Source organism: Paramisgurnus dabryanus, chromosome 21, assembly GCF_030506205.2.
Source record: "Paramisgurnus dabryanus chromosome 21, PD_genome_1.1, whole genome shotgun sequence".
Classification (NCBI taxonomy): domain Eukaryota; kingdom Metazoa; phylum Chordata; class Actinopteri; order Cypriniformes; family Cobitidae; genus Paramisgurnus; species Paramisgurnus dabryanus.
The window spans coordinates 17,100,274-17,122,019 of record NC_133357.1 but is presented as its reverse complement, the minus strand read 5'-3'; the positions used below and the strand labels follow the sequence as shown (position 1 = coordinate 17,122,019).

The window sequence follows — 21,746 nt, the reverse complement described above, 5'->3', positions numbered from 1 at the left end:
TACATTGCAAACATTCATTTTCCACAGCTGATAAATAATAATAAGTTACATTTATAAAAAGCGCCTTTCCCATGCTCAAGGTTTAATAAAGTAAACATAACGGCATCAACAGACATAGATACAAATATCTTACAAGACAAAACACATGCATACATACATAATGATAAAACACTAGGCAGAAGTGAGGTAAAAAAGCTGGTGAAAAGATATGGTTTGAGATATGGGTGGTCTTAACCCCCACCCCATCATCTCTCCCCATCTGAAAAAATAGACATGTTGTTTCGCACCCAACCAACACCCCCCCCCCCCCCATCCAATACCATAAACACACATGTATCCCAGTACCCCATGTGCAGATCAGAAAACACTTGTCCATCCTTTAGATAAAAGCATGTCACAGTTTTATATATATTTTTTCTTTTGCTGGTCTCTACCCATATTTTCATACTTACCTTTCCTGAGTCTTTCAAGCAAAGCCATGAAAAAGATCAGTTTTGGTTCCTAAACATAAAATTTGTATGCCAAAGCAACAAAGCCATGCAAGTTACACACATATATATGTTCTCATGGTAAGAAAGGAGGCAGTGTCCATATTGTCTTCATATGATGGAAACCCAAGGGATCCAGTGGATTGTGAAGTTGTACAGTCCCTGTCTTTATCTTCAGGTCATAGATGTATATCTCATGTCGGAGCTTCCAAAGCTGCAATGGTGAGGTGCCATAGGCTTAGCTCATAACCATCCAGTAGGAGATAATTCAGATTGCTGAGTGCATTTGCACATCACCCCATAAACTCAGATTTTAAATCTCTCCATTTCCACCTTATGGTATATAGTCGGCAACCCCCTCCTCCGAGTTCCCTCTAAATCCTTCTCCAATCCACGTTCATATGATTCCTAACTCAGGAAGCACATGCCATACAAGGAGTGGCAGATATTGGTGTCTTATGGGGTACCTGCACCATTTGTGTTTTTAGGTTTTGGGAGGGGTGGAGTGGAGATTTAAATCTGCTATTCAGAGCACGCAAACATTTTGCAGTGCAGCACTTTCTCAAGAGGTTTAGGGTTTCTTAGCTTCACTAAAAGAGGGGTGGGGTGCAGAACACTATTGGGTGTAACCATTTTAAACATGAAATCCTATCTGTACACATGAGGGAAAAGACTCAATATCTTTCTCTCCTCCAAGAATTAAACGTATAAACAGTTATAATATATTTAACTAAAACCTTGTTATCTATTTTAACTTTGATTAACTATCTATCAAAAGGTGTGTTTATGCAGAAAGTGTTATAGTGCAAAAAAAGTTTTGTTTCAGAAAGTTTTCAAATAATACAACAGTAATAGATATCTTCACAGTAAAGTCCCACCATTGGCAATGTATAATTCTCTCATCAATCATCCCAATGTGTTTCCTTCTAGCATAATGCAAAATGACAGCAGAATGCATCAGTTATAATTTCCCAGTGTCCTTGTTTATAAAGACTGTATGCTGATTGTACCCATTTTACATTTCGATTGGCTTACGGGAGCATCCGAGCCCTAAAAGTTCAGGGTTCTAAATCTGGAGGCCTGTTACCGGTGGTGGGTGTGGCCTGGGTGGCCTGTTTAAAGTGTGTCTGAACTGTCACTTGATGTCTAGTCTATCTGTTGGGGTGCTGGCACGCTGACCACTACTTGTCTCGTGGATATAAGTGAGGAAAACTAATCCACAACCATGGTAAGAAATTAAACATTTACGCTGTCATTTTTGTAAATGGAAATGTGTATAAAAAGAGAATTAGATTCTAGAATTGCATTTATCAAAAAAGACATCCATTAATGATAATAATTCAATAATGCTCCTATGCAGTTTGAAAAGCATTGTGAAAACTTTACACTTTTGTTTCTTTGTTTTCAAAAACTTTATTTTAATAAAAAATTTTGTCAAGTTATAATACATTATTATATATATTATACATTTTATCTTTGTAATAAAACAATAGTAATAACAAATGTACTAGGGTCTCAGTAAATTAACCATTGTTTAACCATTTAAATTGGTAATTTTTTTTATTTATTATAATTAATTTTCTTACAGGATATTTTAATTGCATTGTTTTTATATTAGGATATGTAAATATCTGTAAAACTATGTCTTATTAGTGTTAAAAATAAAGGTGTCACTCAGACATCAGAAGTTTTATAGAGGTAGATATAGATTACTGCTATTTGATATGTAAATGGTCAGCAGGTTAGTGAGTTAACTAAAAGCTTAGGCGACACATTCCAGGGTTTCTATTTCAGAATGACCATGTACAGTCATTTGACTGAGGGGGGTAATTTGTTGAGCCTTAAAATAGTTACAAAATTGTCCAGCAGGGGTTAGACAGCAACTGCTGTTGACCTATGACCTAACGGAGATGGATGCAGTAAAGCTTAAGAAAACAAAAAACAAATGTCTTCATTACAATAAGGATGCTTTTGACTATTTTGTCAATATATTGTAAGTTTGGCATTTAGTTCACTAATCGTTTTCTGGTCATTTTATTGCAAAATATATAAGTACAAACGTGCACACAGAAAATATCACATCTGAAATATGATATAAAAAGTAAACACTCTTAAATTATTATTTTTGATTGTTTTAAAACATGAATAGGTAAAATATGGGCTAAAGCTCAACCGTTTGTTTAAAAGAATAAACTTAGAAAAAAGTCCATATTTAATAAACTTTTGTAAAGCAACAAAATTCCGCTATTTTATAGACTAGGCTAGACTACTGTAAACAGAGAAGATTTGAATTTAAAAAAGAATAATAAGAGACAAACTAGCGATTTTTTTTTAGATAGATACAAAGTTTCAGTACAATATATTGAGCAAAATTATATGTTCAGAACCAAATTATACGGTAGCCTTAATGTTCACCCCTGTTGTTTCAGACTGACGCGCAACAGGAGGCGCGCTCATATTTGAGCGAGGAGATGCTTGCCGGTAAGTGGACAATTATATCTCTCACACTATATTTTCTACGCGTGTATCTGTTACCATGACATTTTTGTACCTTTCAAAGAGTTCAAGGCTGCCTTCGACATGTTCGACACCGATGGTGGCGGTGATATCAGCACCAAGGAGTTGGGTACCGTGATGAGGATGCTGGGTCAGAATCCAACCAGAGAAGAGTTGGAAGAGATCATCGAGGAGGTCGATGAAGACGGTAAGCAAAGTGTCAGGCCTTAAAAATATTGCATTTTAAGACACATTTTAATATATTCGACAAAATGTGATGTCTGCATGAGTTTTTGACAGAAAGATTGCAATGGCTAATGCACTTTATACTACAAACTTAAAGGCAGCGGATCCATTGACTTTGAGGAGTTCTTGGTCATGATGGTGAGACTCCTCAAGGAGGACCAGGCTGGCAAGTCCGAGGAAGAGTTGGCTGAATGCTTCCGTGTGCTGGACAGGTACGTCATCTGATGTTTTTGTGTACTTCTATCACACCCAGCATCAGGCTCACTTTATTATACGCAACATTGTTTTTCTGCAGGAACGGTGATGGTTACATCGACAGAGATGAGTTTGCTGAGATCATCCGTAGCACTGGTGAATCCGTCTCAGAGGAAGAGATTGATGAGCTGCTCAAAGAAGGAGACAAAAACAATGACGGCATGCTGGACTTTGATGGTATGGTGGTTTTGTCATTTAATTTTGAGGTACATATGAAACTGTTCAATATTTTTAAAAAAACTGTATGTCTTTATTCCCAGAATTCCTCAAGATGATGGAGAACGTGCAGTAAAACAGAAACTCATGGACATTCCTTACCCCTCTCATCCCTGCAGACTGAAACTTAACTCTTAATGCCACTCAATCTCCCCTTTTGTCCACTATCTGCCTTACTGCATCTAACCCTCACCTCTTCAGCAGACAGACAGAAAAACACCTGTGTGGGGTTTGCCAAGGTTCAGCCCACAATGCCTTTTATATTGGGCTCCCACTGACCCTCATACAAGACCTAAGGAGCCAAGCTGCGGTGTGGTTTATAGGTTCATCATGTATGTTGACGATCAGTACACTAGAAGCACATGCCATGGTAGACTTCACCTAAGTGGGTGTTTAGTCTAGATTTAATCTAGATCAGCAGCTTGTTATCGCTGCATAGACCAATGCTTAAGCCACCACTGTATTTAAGAATAAAACGCTTGAAACAGAATAAAAAATAAAACACACTCATGTTTAGTTGGTCTCACATTTTGATTTGTACGGATTTGCTTATCAATTAAACATTATTTTTCTGCCAAGTGTGCGATCAGCTTCTCAATTAATTATTTATAATTTATTTTTTGAGAAATCAGCTCATATTAGGGAAAAAGACATTTCAGGATGATGACATTGTGCTGAAAAGTGTGTAAATCAGTAAATTGTTTTTGTTTTACATCGTCAGTGGCTGCTGAGTATTCTTTTATCTAGTAATGCAAATCATTGACGTGAAAGGTAAACTAGGTAAACTCACTCTTTTGCATAAAGTAATAAAATTTACTTTTTTTTATTATCAGTGTGTTACCTCATCTGGCCTATTAGGCAACTTCACATTGTAATAAACGTATGCATTAAAATAAAATGCACTATGTTTTCATCCTCAATATCAAATTTCATATTTTAAGAGACCTTTCACAGCCTTCATGCTTTCTTCTTATTTTGATGTTATTGCACCCATTGTTAGGGTTAACATTAAAAGTAAATGTCACATTTCAGCAACACTACTCAGCCAAGTATTAAGTTACGTTTATACAATTTAGAGACATACATATTCTTGATATTTCCTAAGGTTTACAAAACACAAATATTATTCAACATTTAACTTGTATCTTTATTGTTCAATAAAAAGGGACATTTCAGACAAAAACATAGACACAATGCACATAGTTATATGCCTTCTGTTACCTTTATGAATTTTCATGCTTACTAAGAATACACAGCAATAAAACGTGGCCATTTGCATGAAATACAGTCCTATACAAATGTTACAAACATGGAAAACTGAAGGGAAAAGTGACAGCTTAACAAATAATGGCGATCATCATTAAGATCCATAATTAGCTTCGTCAAAAGCTTTGCGAGCTTTCTTCAGCTCCTCGTTCATGGTAAGTAGGTCCTTCACTCTTGCAAACTTCCTAGGATCCTTGCGAATGAGAAAAACAATGTCCTCCACCTGAACACGGCCCTGTCGTCCTATAGACATCGCCTTGTGGGTCATCTCCGTGATGAACTCGATGACCAAGTCCTCCAGTATGTCCACTGATTCAGTGTATGGATTCTGGTCGTCACCAAAGCCGTACATCATGCAGCGCAGCTCTTTCGAGAAAAGTCGCTTTCTTTTACCTTGGCCAGAGTCTACGCCGTTACCTCCGTCCTCTACATCATCTTCAAATCCAGGATCCTCCTCCTCCTCAGCCATTCTGTAAACGAAACACAGACCGCTAATTTAGCTATGGTGAAGAACAAACTAAAAAACGTGAATGTCTTAAGCACAACGCTTCCTATTGCATTTGTATGACTTTAATACTCAATGTCGCTATTAACAAGACTAATAATCCAGTGTTTATGTGTAACGTACGTGCAGAAAATGCCAACAAACGCTAGAAAAACACCAAACAGCAAATGCAGGAACCGGAAGTAACGTTCATTCAGTGATATCCTACGCGCTCCTGTCACATGACATTAACCACTAGCGCCACCTGTAGTTCTGGATGAATCAAATATTGACAACGCGCCTATTTACTGCGAAAAATTAAATGATTTAAAGATCCATATTCTAGTTCATAATAGCTGGCGAAGATTATAAGAATATTTGCATGAAAGTAGAAAATCAAAAATTACATTTTATTTGTTCGAATTGCAATTCTAATTTTCCCGGGATGCACTGCATGCGTCAACAGAGCCACGTCCACGTCACAGTAGTAGTAGTTCTTGTCACTAAACAGCGGTGCTTGTTGGCTTAAAACCAAATCAAAACAGCTAACTTATTTGAATGCCACAAGTATATGGAATAATCGCCTCCTTTAGATGCAGTAGAGATTATGCAACGATGGTTACATAGTGTTTAATGTTGTGTGCGTTTCGTTTACAAGGACTATGTGAACAGTGAGGTAAGAAAATGTGTGATCTTTGAACTTAAGCTAAAAAACAGTTGGCTTTAAATGCCACAGTCAGCACGCGAGAACTGTCACAGCATCAGTCAAGTAGCTTTTTAGTGATCGCGACCTGCAGGGTCTAGCACAGTGTGACTTAGATTTGATATACAGATTTTAACTACTGCGTAACACGTTTCATGTTTAACCGATACTTTTTACAAAACAATGTGCTATGCAATTTGTATCAGTTGAAACCGCTTTCTGTGTTGTAATCTTTGTTAACATGACGATTCTCTGATCAATGCGGTTCTCGCAGATCAAACTTTGGCCCTGTACGTTAACTACTCAAAGTTTGACTTAACATATGTTACCATACAGTGGCTCCCATTGACGACCCTCACTAAATATATTCATAACTGCCTGAAGAAGAAAGCCACAGTTTGTCGGATCCGGACTGTCCAGGATGTCATGGCCGATGCAGTTCATCTGCAGGGCGTTGTGCACTGTTGGTCTCGTGCTTTTCTACTATGTGTTTTCCATTGGCATAACTTTCTACAACAAGTGGCTCATGAAGGTAACTTGAAATTTGTATTCTGCTTTTTATATATTTACCTATAAGGTTTTTGAGAGCATCCTTGTGGCTGGTTTAAATGGTGGGTCTGATTGCATGTCTTGTCTTTTTTATTTACTTTAGGACTTCCACTTTCCTTTGTTCATGACTCTGGTTCATCTCACCATTATTTTCTGTTTCTCTACACTCACACGCTTTGCCATGCAGTGCTGGAGCGGAAAGCCTCGAGTCACCCTTTCCTGGAAAGTGTACCTTTCTAAAGTTGCCCCAACAGGTGGGCCAATTTTTGTTCCAATTCAGCCTACAGCTTAGCCTAGAAATCTAGACGCACCCTAGCGGCCGCAAAATATATTTGCTGCCAGGGTTTAGTCTAGGCACTCACAATACACTTATCCGGTCCAAAACCAAAATTTGGTCAGGCCAATCACATCGTGTGTAGCGTCTGTGGGGCGGGCTTAACATGATGACGACAGAGCTGCAACGGTTCCTACTTGAAAACAGAGAATGGCTGCTGCTGCTGGCGAACAGCTATCTTTTGAAGCGGCTTTGGTCGCGACTCTGGAGGACTTAGACTTATGTTTTTCTTTGAGAGAAGAGCAAATAAACCCTACTGAAGTCCTTTTTAAGCAAGAAAGATGTGTTTGGAGTTTTGCCGACTGGTTACGGTAACTACGTCACCTTCTTCGTTGCTCTGATCCGTCATAGCGCTATCCTATTGCGTGCAGAGGCATTTTGAGGGACAACCTTATATCCCGCCCCTTGCATTGAGCCGTTTGTGTGAAGAGTTGCCAGACCTTACATCTTGATGTAGGTCTGGCTAACCAGGCTACCTACAGCTGTCTTGTGAGGTTATAGTCTTGGCTTTGTAAAGGCCAAGTTCTGTAAAGCGGCCTTTATTTCCGTGATCCAATTGTTCAAAATTTAGTTTTTGTTGCTATTGGAGCATGAAAAAGCCTGCAAAATTATCAAAGTTCAATGCCGAGCAATTTTTTTCTTGATTGGAATTCCAAGCCCTCTACTTCCCAGATATATGACGTCAAAATAGAGGGTATGCAACGATTTCACTTTTCCATGTGACCACGCCGGAGCTCGCCCTCTTGAGTGGCAAAACATTCAACAAAATAGCTGGTTTTCAAAGTGGCTGCTGCAAAAACGGCAGTAAAACTGACTATTATCAGCTTAAATTAAATTAACAGTGACCCTAACAACTTGCCAAACAACCAGTAGTCTGTGGACATTGGCTTATGGCCAGACATTGCTTTTCCTGACATATATGTTTGTCTTACCTAACACTATTAAACCAGTCCACCTTTGTAGAACACAAGGCTCATCATAAGGAAGTTTTTTAATGAAGGCTCACTGACAAAACTTTGCAATTACACAAAATAAGAGTATTCATTGGTGTATTTTTATAGGATTTTTTATCCCAAAATGTTACATACCTGACATACGGCTGCTGCTACTGATTTACTTCTCATTTGAGTGTTTTTTGCAGTATGAAAAAAGACCGCTCCAATTTTTTGTTGAATCTGTTCGCACAGTCGATCACACAACTACTTTTCCCATTGTAGATGCGTTTTTGATGCTATGCTAATGCTGTCGCTCAGACTTTTTGCCACTCAGTGGGCGTAACCGCAGTCACTTTCGCCGAAGGTGACGTCTCGTGCATACCCTCTATTCTGAGTTTTTGACTAACCTCCGCCCACAGGAATACGCTAGTCGCCAGCTAAACTGCTGTCGTTTCACAATACACTAATGCTGAGTTTAGACTGCAGGATTTTAGCCCTGATTTTGACTCACTGGCAAGTTTCGATAAATTGCTGACAAATGCCAGAAATCACGGGCAAATCGGTGCTCGTTCACGTGAGTGACAATCAAAGGATGTGAACCATCAAAGATGAAAGAATCACAGACAAGTCGCCGACAGCCGTGACATATCTGGACCTGTCTGCGATTCAAAATCATGCTTTGTGAAATGTGTCCTGACTAGAAAAATAATATTATTGATGAGCTACAAGCAGGGGTCCCCAAACTTGTTTCTGGAGGGCCGGTGTCATGCAAAGTTTAGCTCCAACTTCCCACAGCACACCTTCCTGGAAGTTTCTAGAATGCGTTTGGTTGTGAGACGTAGATTGTGGACCTGGACAAAATGGTTGGTGATTCTTCCTTTGGTAAAGTCATGCAGTGTGAAACCCCTGTCGCCGATCCATTGTGCATTGTCAACACATAGCAGCGACTGAATGCTACCCCAGATAATCATGCAGTGTGAAAAGATCTGTGACCAGCTACACAATCAGAACTCGTTACATATTTCTAAGGGAGGGACTACATAGAAAAAGATAGACATCAGCCCATTTTTAGGACAGTGAAAACAGCGCTATAGAGAAGTAAATTTTGTGAAAAATCCTGCATTTTTTAAACGCGAAACATGAACACGTTTTATTGCACATTTATAAACACAATCAAAGCTTGGAAAACACAGGACCTTAAATAGAGAAAGAGAAATAAGCCATCCTTATAACATTAAAATTACACACTTATATAAAATGGTCATATATCAACAAACATGTTAAATAGAAGGGAGCTCTTTATTCATTGTAGTATACATTATCTGCAAGTATAAAATGGTTAACCATGAGTATATCAATATAGTCTGATAATTGGTAAAAAAATAAAGAATAAGTTTAGTTTAGCTTATATTATCTTTTCTTTTTCAGCATTGGCCACAACGCTGGATATTGGATTATCCAACTGGAGCTTCCTTTTTATCACTATCAGTTTGTAAGCATTTTCCGTGATTTTCATTTTTCTGACAATGCCTCAAAGTCAGCACTGTATTGATATTTCTTCAAAGTACAGTATAATTAAAATAAGGTTAAAACTTGTACATTTGAAACAGTTGATATTGTAAATTAAAAAAAACAATACAAATTTTCAAAAAATTTAAGTTAAAACCAACAAAAAAAATTATGCTTTTTTGTAAATCATATGATGTATTCCTGTGTGTAAATGCTATAATTGTGTCCCCAGTGCTTCTATCAACCTAGAAAATGTGCAAAAGATCAACCCAGTAACGTAGTTTTAGTAAACCATTTTCTGCAAGCAATTGAAAAAATAGGTCATTGAAATTTGGCTCCTCTTGTGATGTCAGAAGGGGACAATACCGCCCCTTAATCTGCACTATCCAACCACGGCACTGCCATTTAGTGCAAAGATCAACTCATTTGCATTTTAAAGGAAACACCCAAAACTGCATTTATGCTCACACCTACAAAGTGTCAATTTTAACATGCTATAATAAATTATCTATATGATATTATTAGCTAAAACTTCACATATGTAGATTTATTTTACATATTAAAAAAGTCTTGTGAAATGTCCCCTTTAAAATTGACTAAGTAAGGCCATGTCAAACATTGAAGTTAATGATGACATCAAATATTTGAAGCTCCAAAATGTATAGATAATGAGACTATTTCTGGATTTCCCAGACAGGGTCTCATTTAGTACATTCACTTTTTGTAACATCCTTGCTCTGTGTATTCCAATAGAAGTTAAAAATGTTAAAGGGCACCTGTTATGCCCCTTTTTACTAGATGTACTGTAATGTAAGTCTTAGAATTCTGTTCCCAGAATGGGTCTGTGAAATACCCCATAAATTATTTGTTATAGCACGTACAAAATGGCCCTATTTCGGTGCTAACAAAAACGTGCTGTTTACGTACCTTTAAATACAAATGAGCGACAGCTCCTCACTCCCTGACCAAAAGAAACTGTGTTTTCAGTTCAAATTGACCTGATTCCTGTGAATACAGTCTGAAACAATAGTATCTCACTATTGACATATGGTGGTACAACTCGTTGAGGGCCGAAACTATGGTAATGCAGGACTGTCAGTCATTGGCTGTGGGTGGGGCTTTATCAGTATGACATCACATTAACAAAAAAGTCAAAACGGCGATTTTGTTTATTCGGGATTAAAGGAGTGGGTGGATTTTTTTATATTGTAGGGTGGATGTGTTCACACACTGCTAACACACATTTATGTCCCTACACCTTGTAAAAGTGGATTTTGCATAAAAGTTGCCCTTTAACAGCCATTTTTTTTCTTTTAGGTACACCATGACCAAGTCTTCAGCTGTACTATTTATTCTCTTTTTCTCCCTGGTCTTCAAACTGGAAGAGCCGGTAAGTTTAAGACGAAGAGTGTACATTTGAGCCTTAGGTTAAGGATTAAAGTATTATACTAAAAGGGCGAAAATGATTATCAGCATGTTTAAAGTCCATGTAAAGAGATAGTAGTATGTGTTCTGAGTTTGTCACACGACAGAAAAATGTGTTAGCAACCACCAAGCCAAATATAAATTATATGACAAAGTAAATTAAATAAATGATCAAAAACCTGGGCAAAATAAGAAGCATTCTCTGTCTCAAACGCTGGGGGCGTGTCCACTGTCGGCGCTTTCCACTCACGGGAATGCTTCAGTCTTTCTCAACTTTCAACTTCTATTTTAGCCCGCCTAAATAATCCTAAACACAGAAATGTGGAAAAACTGTTTAACGGTGTAACTACACAATTTAGTACTACATAGTTCACAGTCTTTGTTACATGTTTTAAGCAAAACATTTCTTATTTATAATGTGTTTAGAAACATCTGAAATTACTTTACACCAAGGGGCAACCTTTGGTTCCACGAGCTGGGCGTAAACCAGGTCGTAAAAATTCATTAAAATATATAGCCAAATATAAATATTTCTTATTAACATAAATTTTAATGTAGATAATTAAATAATGTCACTACATACATTTTCATTTGATATAAAGAAATTACATTTACTTCATGTTCATCATCAGTATCTACTTTAAGTATTTGTTACAAACTAAACATTGACACAGAGCATAATTTTTAAGTGTCATACACTTTATTTTTTTAGAATTTAACTACACATTAAATAAAATATATATTTCGGAAAAATATATTTAATTTAATGTGTACTTAAATTCTAAAAAAATAAAGTGTATTTTCTAAGTAAATATTTCTGCACCTTAAAAAAACAGAACGCCATGCTGTTATGTTTTTGCAACTGCCCCTCACTTCCGCGTTTATCCTTTTTTTTTATTATTATTATTATTATTATTATTATTAATTCAATATTTTGAACAGTGAACAGAGTATTAAATACATGTATACATATATAATGATAGACAAACCACGTTTGTCCTAAAGCGCGTTCTTCGGTGCCACCCCCACTTCCACCCTGAAACTAACGCCCTGGATCGTGTGCCCTGAATCGTGTGCCCTGAATCGTGTTGCTGCTGGGTTGCAGCTGGATAATATTGGGTGCAACCTGCCCAAGTTTTGTTTCGTGAAGCCAACACGGCAGTTACTTAAACAGCAATTTATCGACTGGCTGCTGTACACTGGCTCCAAAAGGAAGTCAATCCAATAGACCCCCCCATGTTAAAATGCCCAACTTTACAGCAGAAATAAACATGTTTACAGTCTGTTATTAGTGTTTTTGGTCTATATAGCTAGTTAGCCCTTCATGAAGACTGTAAGGGGGGGTGACTTTTTTCTAACTCATCAGTTTAAATTATATTGAGCCTTAAAATTCTGTATAATTAAGGGTGAGCCCACTTGAGCGTCAGGTGAACTGCCGCTACTTTGGATGGATTTTAAATGTCAAATTTAAGTGGGTAAATACTTTAGAAATCAATGACATTAGATTAGATCTGTTGATTAAAAGCCAGATGATGTCTGTGATTTATTGCTTTAAACCATAAATAGAAAAGTCTGAAGGTGCAAAGATTTTCAGTCATCATAGCAAGTGCCTTTATCATTTTTACAGGATGTTGTAGTTTGCCATTAAATAGATAATGTATATATTTTTTTTCAATTCTACTGTATTTATCTTTATTATGTGGCATGTTTCTAGAACATGTTCAGGACCAGGGCTGAAGTAGTTTGCTAAAGGCACTGTAAAAGCTTTCTTAAGTGGTCCTACAGTGAGACTAAAATATAAAGACTGCTCTTTGTATGTCCCTTCCACATACTGCAATCAGAACAACGTATGATTTTATCCACTAAGTGTTTTTGATTAAATCTTTGAAGAAGAGGAAAATATGAATGTAACATTTGATACTTTGCAAGCTTACCCTTAGATGATTTGAAGAGTTCTGATCTAGTACTAATGGCCAATCATTGGTAAAATATGCCATTCTTAAATATTTCACTCTGGGTTTTTTTAACCTCACAGAATCCATTCCTGATCCTGGTCGTATTGCTGATAGCCAGCGGTCTGTTTATGTCTACACTCAAGTCCACGCAGTTTAATCTGGAGGGCTTCCTCATGGTCCTGCTGGCCTCTTTCATCGGTGGGATCCGCTGGACTTTGACCCAGGTCCTAATGCAGAAAGCAGAGCTTGGTATGTTTGTGTCAAAAACCAGGGGGAAATTACTTTTAACATGTTATTGATTCTGTGTTTGTGTTACTTACGTCCCTCTCCCTGGCACACAGGCCTTCAGAACCCCATTGACACCATGTACCACCTGCAGCCGCTCATGTTTATTGGCCTCTTTCCTTTGTTTTTGGCTAATGAGGGTAAGTCAGTTTTAAATACCTGCATCTATTTCTATTACGTTTAACATGATTTTTAATACATGTTTTAGTACAAACAGACCGCAGGTTTTTTTGTAACCCCCTGTGTTGTGCTGGGTTCTGCATGAACAGGGCTCAGCGTGAGCACAACAGAGAAGCTCTTTCGGGTCAGTGATCTCTCACACCTGCTTTATAGTCTGATGACGTTGGCTGTGGGTGGCGTGTTGGCCTTTGGGTTGGGCTTCTCCGAATTCCTGCTTGTGTCCCGCACTTCCAGCCTTACACTCTCTATTGCAGGCATTTTTAAGGTAAGACTATACTTTGGTAATTCTTTAGTTGCGTTTGGTTGGTGTAATAATTTTAGGTTTTTTATAAATATGTATTTTTTTACTTTCCATTTTATCTCCATAGCTTCATATTTTTAAGCATTTCTCAGCAGCACAGCCAATTCCAGTCTTAAAGGTGCACTGTGTTACTTTTAAGAAGGATCTTTTCTACACATAATATGTGTTCATAGGTGTAAAAAGACCTTACATAGTGAACTATTATGTTTTTATTACCTTAGAATGAGCGCCGGTTTTCACCACAGCTAGGTGCTGGCTTATTTGAAAAACACAGAGCTTCCATTAGAAGCAATTGAAAACATGCCCTGGCTGCAGGCGTAAAAGCTTCGGTGTGCACGCCCCCTAATAGGCCCCTTCTACAGAGCACTTTTCGTCACTCTGTTGTCAAAGCCAATGTTTGTCCTGTGTCATAGTGTTGGGCGATATACTCCATTTTGAGATCCTATCCTCAGACTGTTAGATCATTTTTTTTAAATTATTATTTATTTGTTCATTTTTTACTCATTTTTGACAAGTCACTTGATTGGTGGACAAAAAAGAAGCAATGACAACACTGTCATGACCGCAACCTTCTTAAAACTTATGCCATTAATCCGAGCGCATTAAAATGTCTTGCGTGCCAGGGAGCAGGAGCAAAACACTCGTTGGTTTTAACTCTCTGCACGCTAACAACCTCTCTAGTACAAGGAAATGTCAGAGCCGCGAGTATTACAAGCTCATGTGCAAGGAAGAATCCGAATCATGCGCATTAATAGTCCCTTTCACACATACAGGCTTTACTGGTAAATTGCAGTTAACAGGTCAAGTGTGAACAGAACCTTTCCGGTAAATCAGTGCTGCCAATTTAGAAGTAAGAGGTTGTAAGATCACCAGTAATTTACCGGTAAGCGCTATGTGTAAAAATTTTTTTTAATTACCGGCATTTAGAATGGACGACATCAGTTCGCGCTGACAGATGACGCGGTTACCCCCGCACTATTTACAGATGTTTCCTCACACACGCTGCTTAAAAGTCGAACAAACCTGAAGTTTGAGAAGGAATCTGCGCGCGTACAAGCTCTTGCGCAAAGTGAAACCCACAAACCCTCTCATTCAAGGAAAGCATGCAATGTGCATGTTAATGTAAAACTATGATGATAATAATAAAAACCATTGCCAACTATTGTCATGAAAGCCTGCTATTGGCGATACGTCTGACGATCGTCAATACACAATACTATCAGCACAACCCTACTCTGTCAGCTATCGTAGCTTCTCTATGCGTTTCGAAATGGAGGGGTGAGCTCTGGACTGAGCCGTTGTTTGCAATTCGCAATCTCACCACTAGATGCTGCAAAAATCTACACACAGCACCTTTAAGTCTTATAATCTACTGAGACTAGAAACATTAAAGTTTGATTTCACTCTTTTGCATGACCTTACTCAGTCAATATTAAAGATATCAAGGTTATTTTTCACAGAACGTTCTTTACATTATATAGGATGATTTCATGTTGAATACAGTAAATCCTAGAAAATTACTTATGATTTAAGATGGGTTTTTACAGAAAGGGGCACATCTTTGAATCTTTCATTAGTCTGTAATTGTAATAAATTCAATTAGATACCCCAATCACTTTTTCTTTTCTACTAATATGCTCTCTCTGTTTTTATAGGAAATTTGCACTCTGCTGCTGGCAGTGGCGTTCATGGGAGATAAAATGAGCACAGTGAACTGGCTAGGTTTTGCTGTCTGTCTGTCTGGCATTTCGTTGCATATTGGCCTCAAAACATATTACAACAAAGGTATGACTTATGCTAGTTTTGCTTATACTGTTTGCCTGAATAGGTGAGTGTAAGGGGGTATTAATTAAGATATGTCTCATTAAAATATACAGTTCAAACGTAGTTAAAAAATTAACTAAAAACGCAGAAGCCTCAAACGTCTCACTTTGTAGACGTTTGTCCAGTTATTGTGAGCTCCATAATTTTTTTAAACTACGTACTAATATGTCTGAATATGTTGAATTTAAGAAGTATGACTTAAATACAGTTCAAAAGTAGTTACAAATTGCCTTGCTTGCACAACAGGCATCCTGAATCACCGGTTGCTGGTCTGGTGAAATCTGTGTTCTTAGTATGCATGTCTCTGTGTTTTTTTAAGGAACTAACCCCATGGTGAGAAAGCTACCAGAAGGAGACAACTTCGATCTTGAGCTTCCACTTCTTCAGACTAAAGGAGATTGTTATGAAGACACAAATGATGAAGAGGAGCATGAGATTCTTTATTAGACTACATATAACTATTTATAAATGTCATATCTTTATAGCAAGGTGGCCTGAATAGATCAATTTAATTATCTCTTTTGAGGGCCTTATTGCTGGTCATATTGACCATGGATACTTGACCCAGAAATGATTACATCCACTTAACAGCCTCTGTGTATCTGTAGCCTTTCTCTATTAGAAACAGAGAGATGCATAGTTCTTTATATAGGAGGACTTGAATGTGAGTGGGAAAAACACTTCAGTCTCGAGGGTCCAAAGTGGCCTTGAAAATTACATGAATAATTTTTCCGCTGCGGGGAGTAGTTAGTTTATCAGTTAAAGAATGTGAAATAATGTAAATTAATGAAACATGTTTTTAATAAAATGAATGTACTTAAATGTTTCTATCATGGATTGGGTATTGCTGTGTATTAAATATATCAAGGTTATATTTTATTATGCAATATGAGTTTATGGCGAAAGCAGTAAATCCTCAAAAAAATAGCTTTTTTACAGGCTGGGACACATTTCTGCATATAAGATGAACCCCGAAACTGATATCTTCTATAGTGCGCTACAGTATATTGGGTGTTGGCCATTTTGTAGTTGTCCAAAATCTGAGATAACAACTTTATTCCCTACATTGGTTAACTTTTTTACCCACAGTGCCATCTGATATTAGTGTGCATGTTGAACTCACTGTTATGTTACAACATGAGATGGCCACATTATTGAAGTCAATGGACACTGACACTAAACCCTATAAAAATGTTATAGGCTGTTATGGATCCCATGTTACCAATCATTTTAAAATGGAGTGTTTTATCCAATATTTAATCTAAAACAAATTTAATAAATGTGACAACCAATAGTTTTCTTTCTACAATTATTATTTATTTTTTGAATAAAAAGGGCCTATAGCAAGCAATTGTTGTTTTCTTTGTTATCAGTAAATAAGCGTGACAAACATGTGAAAAACTATTTTAACGTTTTAAGTCAGTGTCCAGAATCAATCACTTTCGTTCACTTTACCATTTACAAACTGAACTCAAATGCCATAGGGAATAGTTAAGAAGCAGTGGCAAGGCCAGAAATTTTAAACTGAGCGGACCTTGTTGAATTACGGTGGAATTCAGTGTTTACTCTCAAATGACATAATTTTACAATAAAGTAGTGGTTAAATGGATTAAATTATTTTTTTCTAAGTCATGGATTGAATCATTTTCAGATCAGGAAAAAAGGAAAATAAAGTAATAACAAATCAAGAAATAGAAAACATGAAAATAGAAAAGAACAAAGTTAAAAGAGCAGTATAACAGTAGTATTAAGGAACAAAAATAGAATTAAAATGAATAATAACAGTCTTCTTCATTCTATAAATTAAATGTAAAGAATTTGGGACACAGTAGCAGTCTGTTGTGTGGTACAGTCCTCCCTCTAGTGGAGATAAGCCGTATTTACAGCAACGACGAGAAATGCTGGGGATATTAACAGACAATTCTGCTTTTCATATTTTTTAACAAGACCTTAATGGCACATGATAAATTGTATAAGTATACAATAAGTATTGTATACTTATAGTAAAATGTAGTAAATTTTAATGTACTTACACTTTGTTAATATATAGCCTACAGTATTTTGCAGCATACAACAAAACGGTGTTGTTTTTGGACACTTTAAATTGTCCCAAAATAGACATAGTGTTGTTATTGGAACAACACATTTTCTGTTACTTTTAACTTGTGTTGTCACATTTATTTATTTTAACTTAAAATCAACACAAAATGACACATAATGTGTTTAATAGCATAACCCAAAAATGTGTACAAAAATGAACACCACCTTTTTTTAGAGTGTACTTTAATATTGGTAGGTTCAAAAACAAGACTTTTACTTCAGTTTACTTCAGTAATATTCAACAGTATTTTCCATGTGTGCTGAAATAATAAACAAGCTGTATAAAAGCAAAAAATGTTTAAAAATACGCCAGAACTTTCTAAGGTTGAAAGACACCCCGCCTCAATATCACAAAAGGAGGGCAGGAGAGCCGTATCAGATTACACACCAATCTCCGTGAAGAGACATGAAACGAGTACGAATGGGAAGTTTGTGAACCGGGACTCAATGTGTTAACATCTCTTACCTGTGTGAGGAATGCGCCAGGTACCAGCGGACAGAAGATCACAACTTCAGGTATATAACATGTATTTACCTCAGGAAAATATATCTGTGCTTGTTTCTCACGGTTAATCCACAACAACAAACGTGTGCATACTTGAAAAAACTATTATTTTGCACTTTTATTCGCTATAGTAATGGTGTAGCCTACATACCTAACTGACTTTATCATTATGCAAGTTACCGTTCAGTCAACTTATTTAAGTGCGTCTCACCTGTATGAATGCGCAGTTCATTTACACTTCGTTTCAGCGTTCGTAATGCACGTGTGTAACACTTGTGTGGCGTCAAGATCAGCGTTGATTTAAATGTTGAGCTTTAGAGGTACCGTATCATATAATGTTTTAATTCAACAAGCCAATGCATGAATTCAGTCATATACTGGCCTGAAGGAACGAGGGAGCGGTTTAATTAAAAATTGGTGTCAAATAATCTTAGCATTTTCATTCAAAAGGCTGTTTTCACATGTTCGACCATTTCTCAGATTGTTTTGTTTGCTCAGTTGATGTTGGTGTCTATTAGTTAAAACTCTTAATGAATGTGAGTCAGTAATCCACTATAAGTTTAGATAAAGAACATGATTACATTCCTGTAGCATAAATGGTCGAGCATTGTGTATTGTGGGTCAAAACCCAGGGAATACAATGCACTAGTCAATCTGGATAAAAGCATCTGCATAATGCATAGAGTAAATGCAATAACTCTTTTCAGATTTTGCAGACGCACAAGCAAAAATTCACTTATTTAGTTATGAGCTATAATCCAGCTAACAGAAAAAACTAAGAGCATTTCTTCAAAGTTGCCTCCCAATAATGTTTTGCCAACTTTAAAGGGATAGTTCACCCAAAAATGAAAATTCTGTCATCATTTACTCACCCTCATGTTGTTACAAACCTGTATACATTTTTTTGTTCTGATGAACACAACTGAAGATATTTTGATAAATGTTTGTAACCAAACCATCCGTGGACCTCATTCACTCCCATAGTAGATAAAAAGAATACTATGGAAGTAAATGGGGTCCACCAACAGTTTGGATAAAAAAAATTCTCAAAATATCTTCCTTCATGTTTATCAGAACAAGACATTTATACAGGTTTGTAACAACGTGAGAGTGAGTAAATGATGACAGAATTTTCATTTTTGGGTGAACTATCCCTTTAAAAGTGTCCAATTTTTTATGTTTTAAAGTTGCAATGAAATTTAAATGAAAAACTGTAATTTATTTTGGAATATTTTTACAAATGACTTATTTGTGAACTTCATTCTTTAAAAAAATTTATATGCCCTCATAATCTTTAATCAAAAACGCAAATCCCCTTTCCTCCTCAAAACAATCACTCTTTACTTCCGGTCATATGGAATGGCAGGTGGGCAAGGTCCGGGAATAGATGGCAGCGATTAGCAAACAGCAATTTGACCCAACTTCCAAAAGTCCAGCCCTACCTTTTATCATTTCAGAAGCCATTTCACTCGGATATACGTCACCACAGAGAAAATAAGACAATCGTTCCTTCCATTTCATGGCTACTTTAAATACATTTCTTTGTTAAGTGAATGTCATGTCAGGGCTCAACGCAAATAATTTGTTATACTGGCCCGGTCGTGCCAGTGGTTCAGGTTTTTACTTGCCCTGCCAAATTTTCACTGGCCCCACCAAAAAAAGTAATAATAATTTTAAATTAATCTCATGACATTGCTAAAAAGTTAACATTCGCAACACTAAAAATACATGCAGGCAAACAACCACAGGCAGAAAATATATGTTAGTCGGGCAAGTGACAATACAAGCCCCGGGCCATCTTTCATTGGCTTTGGGCCATCGGGCAGTCCTTTATGTTGAGCCATGCATTTTTTGTGTCCTCGAAATGTTTAAAACACCTGTTTTGTATATTTTAAGAACTTATTTGCTTGTTATGAAAATGACAGAGCAACATTTACATTCTATTATTCATTTTTGTTTATAAAACATTATTTCTGAATGTTTAGATGCTTTAAGTCGCCATTATGTTGATCCGTGTTTGTTTTAGTTAAACTGTTGACCTTTTATTTTGAAACACTATGCACATAAAAATTCTTGGAATCGTGGATGAGATTTGTACTTTGTTGATACCCAGCATGCATTGCAGCAAGAAGCTTTTCATTTACTTTTCACCATTGATAAGATTTATTCACCGATTCATGATGTTTGTGTGTCTAAATTACGCAAGTGGTTATTTTTTTGTGTGCATAACGTTTCAAAATCCTTCAGAATGACACCATGAAAGTGCTGGATCTTGTACTGTAGTATCACATTAATGACAGGAAAAAAATACTTTTAATGATGGAGTAAACAAGAACTTAAATTACTACATTATGATGATCTTTATCATCAGATACTAACCTTTAACTTGGTATTGCATTGTGGGTTTTTTGCCATAAAAACATGTTTTAAACACACACAAAGCAGCCAGAATAAAACTATAATAAGCTAAAGGTCAAGGGTCAAGAGTCCAACTAAAACAAACACTAAATAGTGTTTTCTTTAGCAATATTTTTACAGAACATTCTTAAATAATGTTAAATAACAGTTTTAAATTAATTAAATGTAATGTTTCTCTATCATTTATATAACAAGCAAAAATTGAAATAATTTAAAACAGAACAAAACAGGTATTTTAAACAATGCTAGCACATTAAAACATGACATTGTCATAATCTTTTTAAATTATAGATTGTAACATCCTCTAACAAACACAACAGCAAGAAGCGTTCATACATTAGAAAAAACGGACACTTTTGGCATAGCGTTATTGGGAACTCTGGCAACTTTCAAGAGACATTCTAAGAAAAATTTTCTGTTTTCCTCCCCTCCCCTTGTCTTGTAATTACCTTTAGTGGGCCCGTAATGATCATTGTTGTCGCCTTTCCTGTATTCAGTCTATGCAAAGGTATATTTAAAGCTTTGTGCCAGACATTAAAGGATACTAAATCACAGCTTGTGTCTCAAACACAGCCATGTTGTTATGATTATTATCACTTCTATATATGATGTTTATTTTGAATAAATGAAAGTCACACTCACTTTTTCAGCATCCTCAAAGTGACATTTTTTCTCACAGATCTGACCATCATGCCGGGCCACAGTTCTCTTCTCTCCTTCATCCTGGTGACGGTTCTCATGATGCTGGTTTCTGAAGTTCATACCCAAGGTCACATACTGTTGAATTTTACATTTCACTTGTAAATTGCTACCATGTTGCTTTTTCGATTGTATAAACATGCTCATATACGTTTGTCCCTGTAGTTTTACATACAAATGTGTGCATCATAAAAAGTGAGCACCCATGAAGAATGCTGGGGCTTTCATGTTTATATTTAATTTGTATCTATTAAAATGCAAAGCATGCATTGCAGCATGATATACAGTAGTGAAATGTATCAGTCATTCAGACACAAACAAAATGCATGTCTTATACCAAGTCTCCTTCTGAGTTAAGGCATCGAAATATTTTCTCAATCTTAGTTTGATCTGGGAGACTACTTTTGGAAAGCCATTCATATATCAAGATCTCTTATTATTGTGTATTTTGTGGATGACATTAGTACTACTCTGATTTATGATGCTCCTGAAATGCTCACAAAAACACGTAGCTGTTGTTCTGTTTGAGAAATGTCATCTGCATTCCTCTAAGTCCAGCCAAAGGCACCAACG

At 36.6% G+C, this 21,746-nt stretch overlaps 4 protein-coding genes across 5 annotated transcripts in view; 3 read left to right on the top strand and 1 right to left on the bottom strand.

The window, feature by feature from the left end:
• The first annotated feature begins 1,569 nt into the window (after nucleotides 1–1,569).
• Nucleotides 1,570–4,217, top strand: tnnc2.2 (troponin C2, fast skeletal type, tandem duplicate 2). The gene is made up of 6 exons (XM_065285978.2): nucleotides 1,570–1,716; nucleotides 2,918–2,969; nucleotides 3,049–3,192; nucleotides 3,328–3,442; nucleotides 3,526–3,662; nucleotides 3,746–4,217. Exons 1-6 carry the CDS (start codon nucleotides 1,714–1,716, stop codon nucleotides 3,775–3,777), a joined length of 483 nt encoding a protein of 160 aa, XP_065142050.1. The 5' UTR covers nucleotides 1,570–1,713; the 3' UTR covers nucleotides 3,778–4,217.
• Nucleotides 3,745–5,733, bottom strand: taf13 (TATA-box binding protein associated factor 13). The gene is made up of 2 exons (XM_065285980.2): nucleotides 5,596–5,733; nucleotides 3,745–5,437 (listed from the first exon to the last, which is right to left on the bottom strand). Exon 2 carries the CDS (start codon nucleotides 5,434–5,436, stop codon nucleotides 5,062–5,064), a length of 375 nt encoding a protein of 124 aa, XP_065142052.1. The 5' UTR covers nucleotide 5,437; nucleotides 5,596–5,733; the 3' UTR covers nucleotides 3,745–5,061.
• Nucleotides 5,734–5,833: 100 nt separating this feature from the next.
• On the top strand, nucleotides 5,834–16,279 carry slc35h1 (solute carrier family 35 member H1). The gene is made up of 10 exons (XM_065285976.2): nucleotides 5,834–6,127; nucleotides 6,491–6,686; nucleotides 6,807–6,957; nucleotides 9,401–9,464; nucleotides 10,799–10,871; nucleotides 12,942–13,110; nucleotides 13,203–13,286; nucleotides 13,416–13,591; nucleotides 15,283–15,412; nucleotides 15,771–16,279. The coding sequence occupies exons 2-10, from the start codon at nucleotides 6,576–6,578 to the stop codon at nucleotides 15,896–15,898; spliced, it is 1,086 nt and encodes a 361-aa protein (XP_065142048.1). The 5' UTR covers nucleotides 5,834–6,127; nucleotides 6,491–6,575; the 3' UTR covers nucleotides 15,899–16,279.
• A 1,621-nt stretch (nucleotides 16,280–17,900) lies between these two features.
• Nucleotides 17,901–21,746, top strand: part of LOC135775604 (collagen alpha-1(XX) chain) — a 36,313-nt gene continuing 32,467 nt past the window's right edge. For both annotated transcript variants that reach the window (XM_065285974.2, XM_065285973.1), the window contains exons 1-2: nucleotides 17,901–18,067; nucleotides 21,154–21,243. In XM_065285974.2, coding sequence (XP_065142046.1) covers nucleotides 21,165–21,243 — 79 coding nt within the window. In that variant the 5' untranslated portion in view covers nucleotides 17,901–18,067; nucleotides 21,154–21,164. The remainder of the gene's footprint in view (nucleotides 18,068–21,153; nucleotides 21,244–21,746) is intronic.

What these genes read in the sequence shown, in the direction of transcription:
- tnnc2.2 (XM_065285978.2), top strand. An exon ending in CGAGGAGGTCGATGAAGACG is followed by an intron (nt 3,193 to 3,327) that starts GTAAGCAAAGTG and finishes ACAAACTTAAAG; the next exon opens with GCAGCGGATCCATTGACTTT. An exon ending in CGGCATGCTGGACTTTGATG is followed by an intron (nt 3,663 to 3,745) that starts GTATGGTGGTTT and finishes CTTTATTCCCAG; the next exon opens with AATTCCTCAAGATGATGGAG.
- taf13 (XM_065285980.2), bottom strand. Translation starts at nt 5,436, where the DNA reads ATGGCTGAGGAGGAGGAGGATCCTGGATTTGAAGATGATGTAGAGGAC.
- slc35h1 (XM_065285976.2), top strand. Translation starts at nt 6,576, where the DNA reads ATGTCATGGCCGATGCAGTTCATCTGCAGGGCGTTGTGCACTGTTGGT. An exon ending in TTCTAAAGTTGCCCCAACAG is followed by an intron (nt 6,958 to 9,400) that starts GTGGGCCAATTT and finishes TTTCTTTTTCAG; the next exon opens with CATTGGCCACAACGCTGGAT. An exon ending in CTTTTTATCACTATCAGTTT is followed by an intron (nt 9,465 to 10,798) that starts GTAAGCATTTTC and finishes TTTTTCTTTTAG; the next exon opens with GTACACCATGACCAAGTCTT.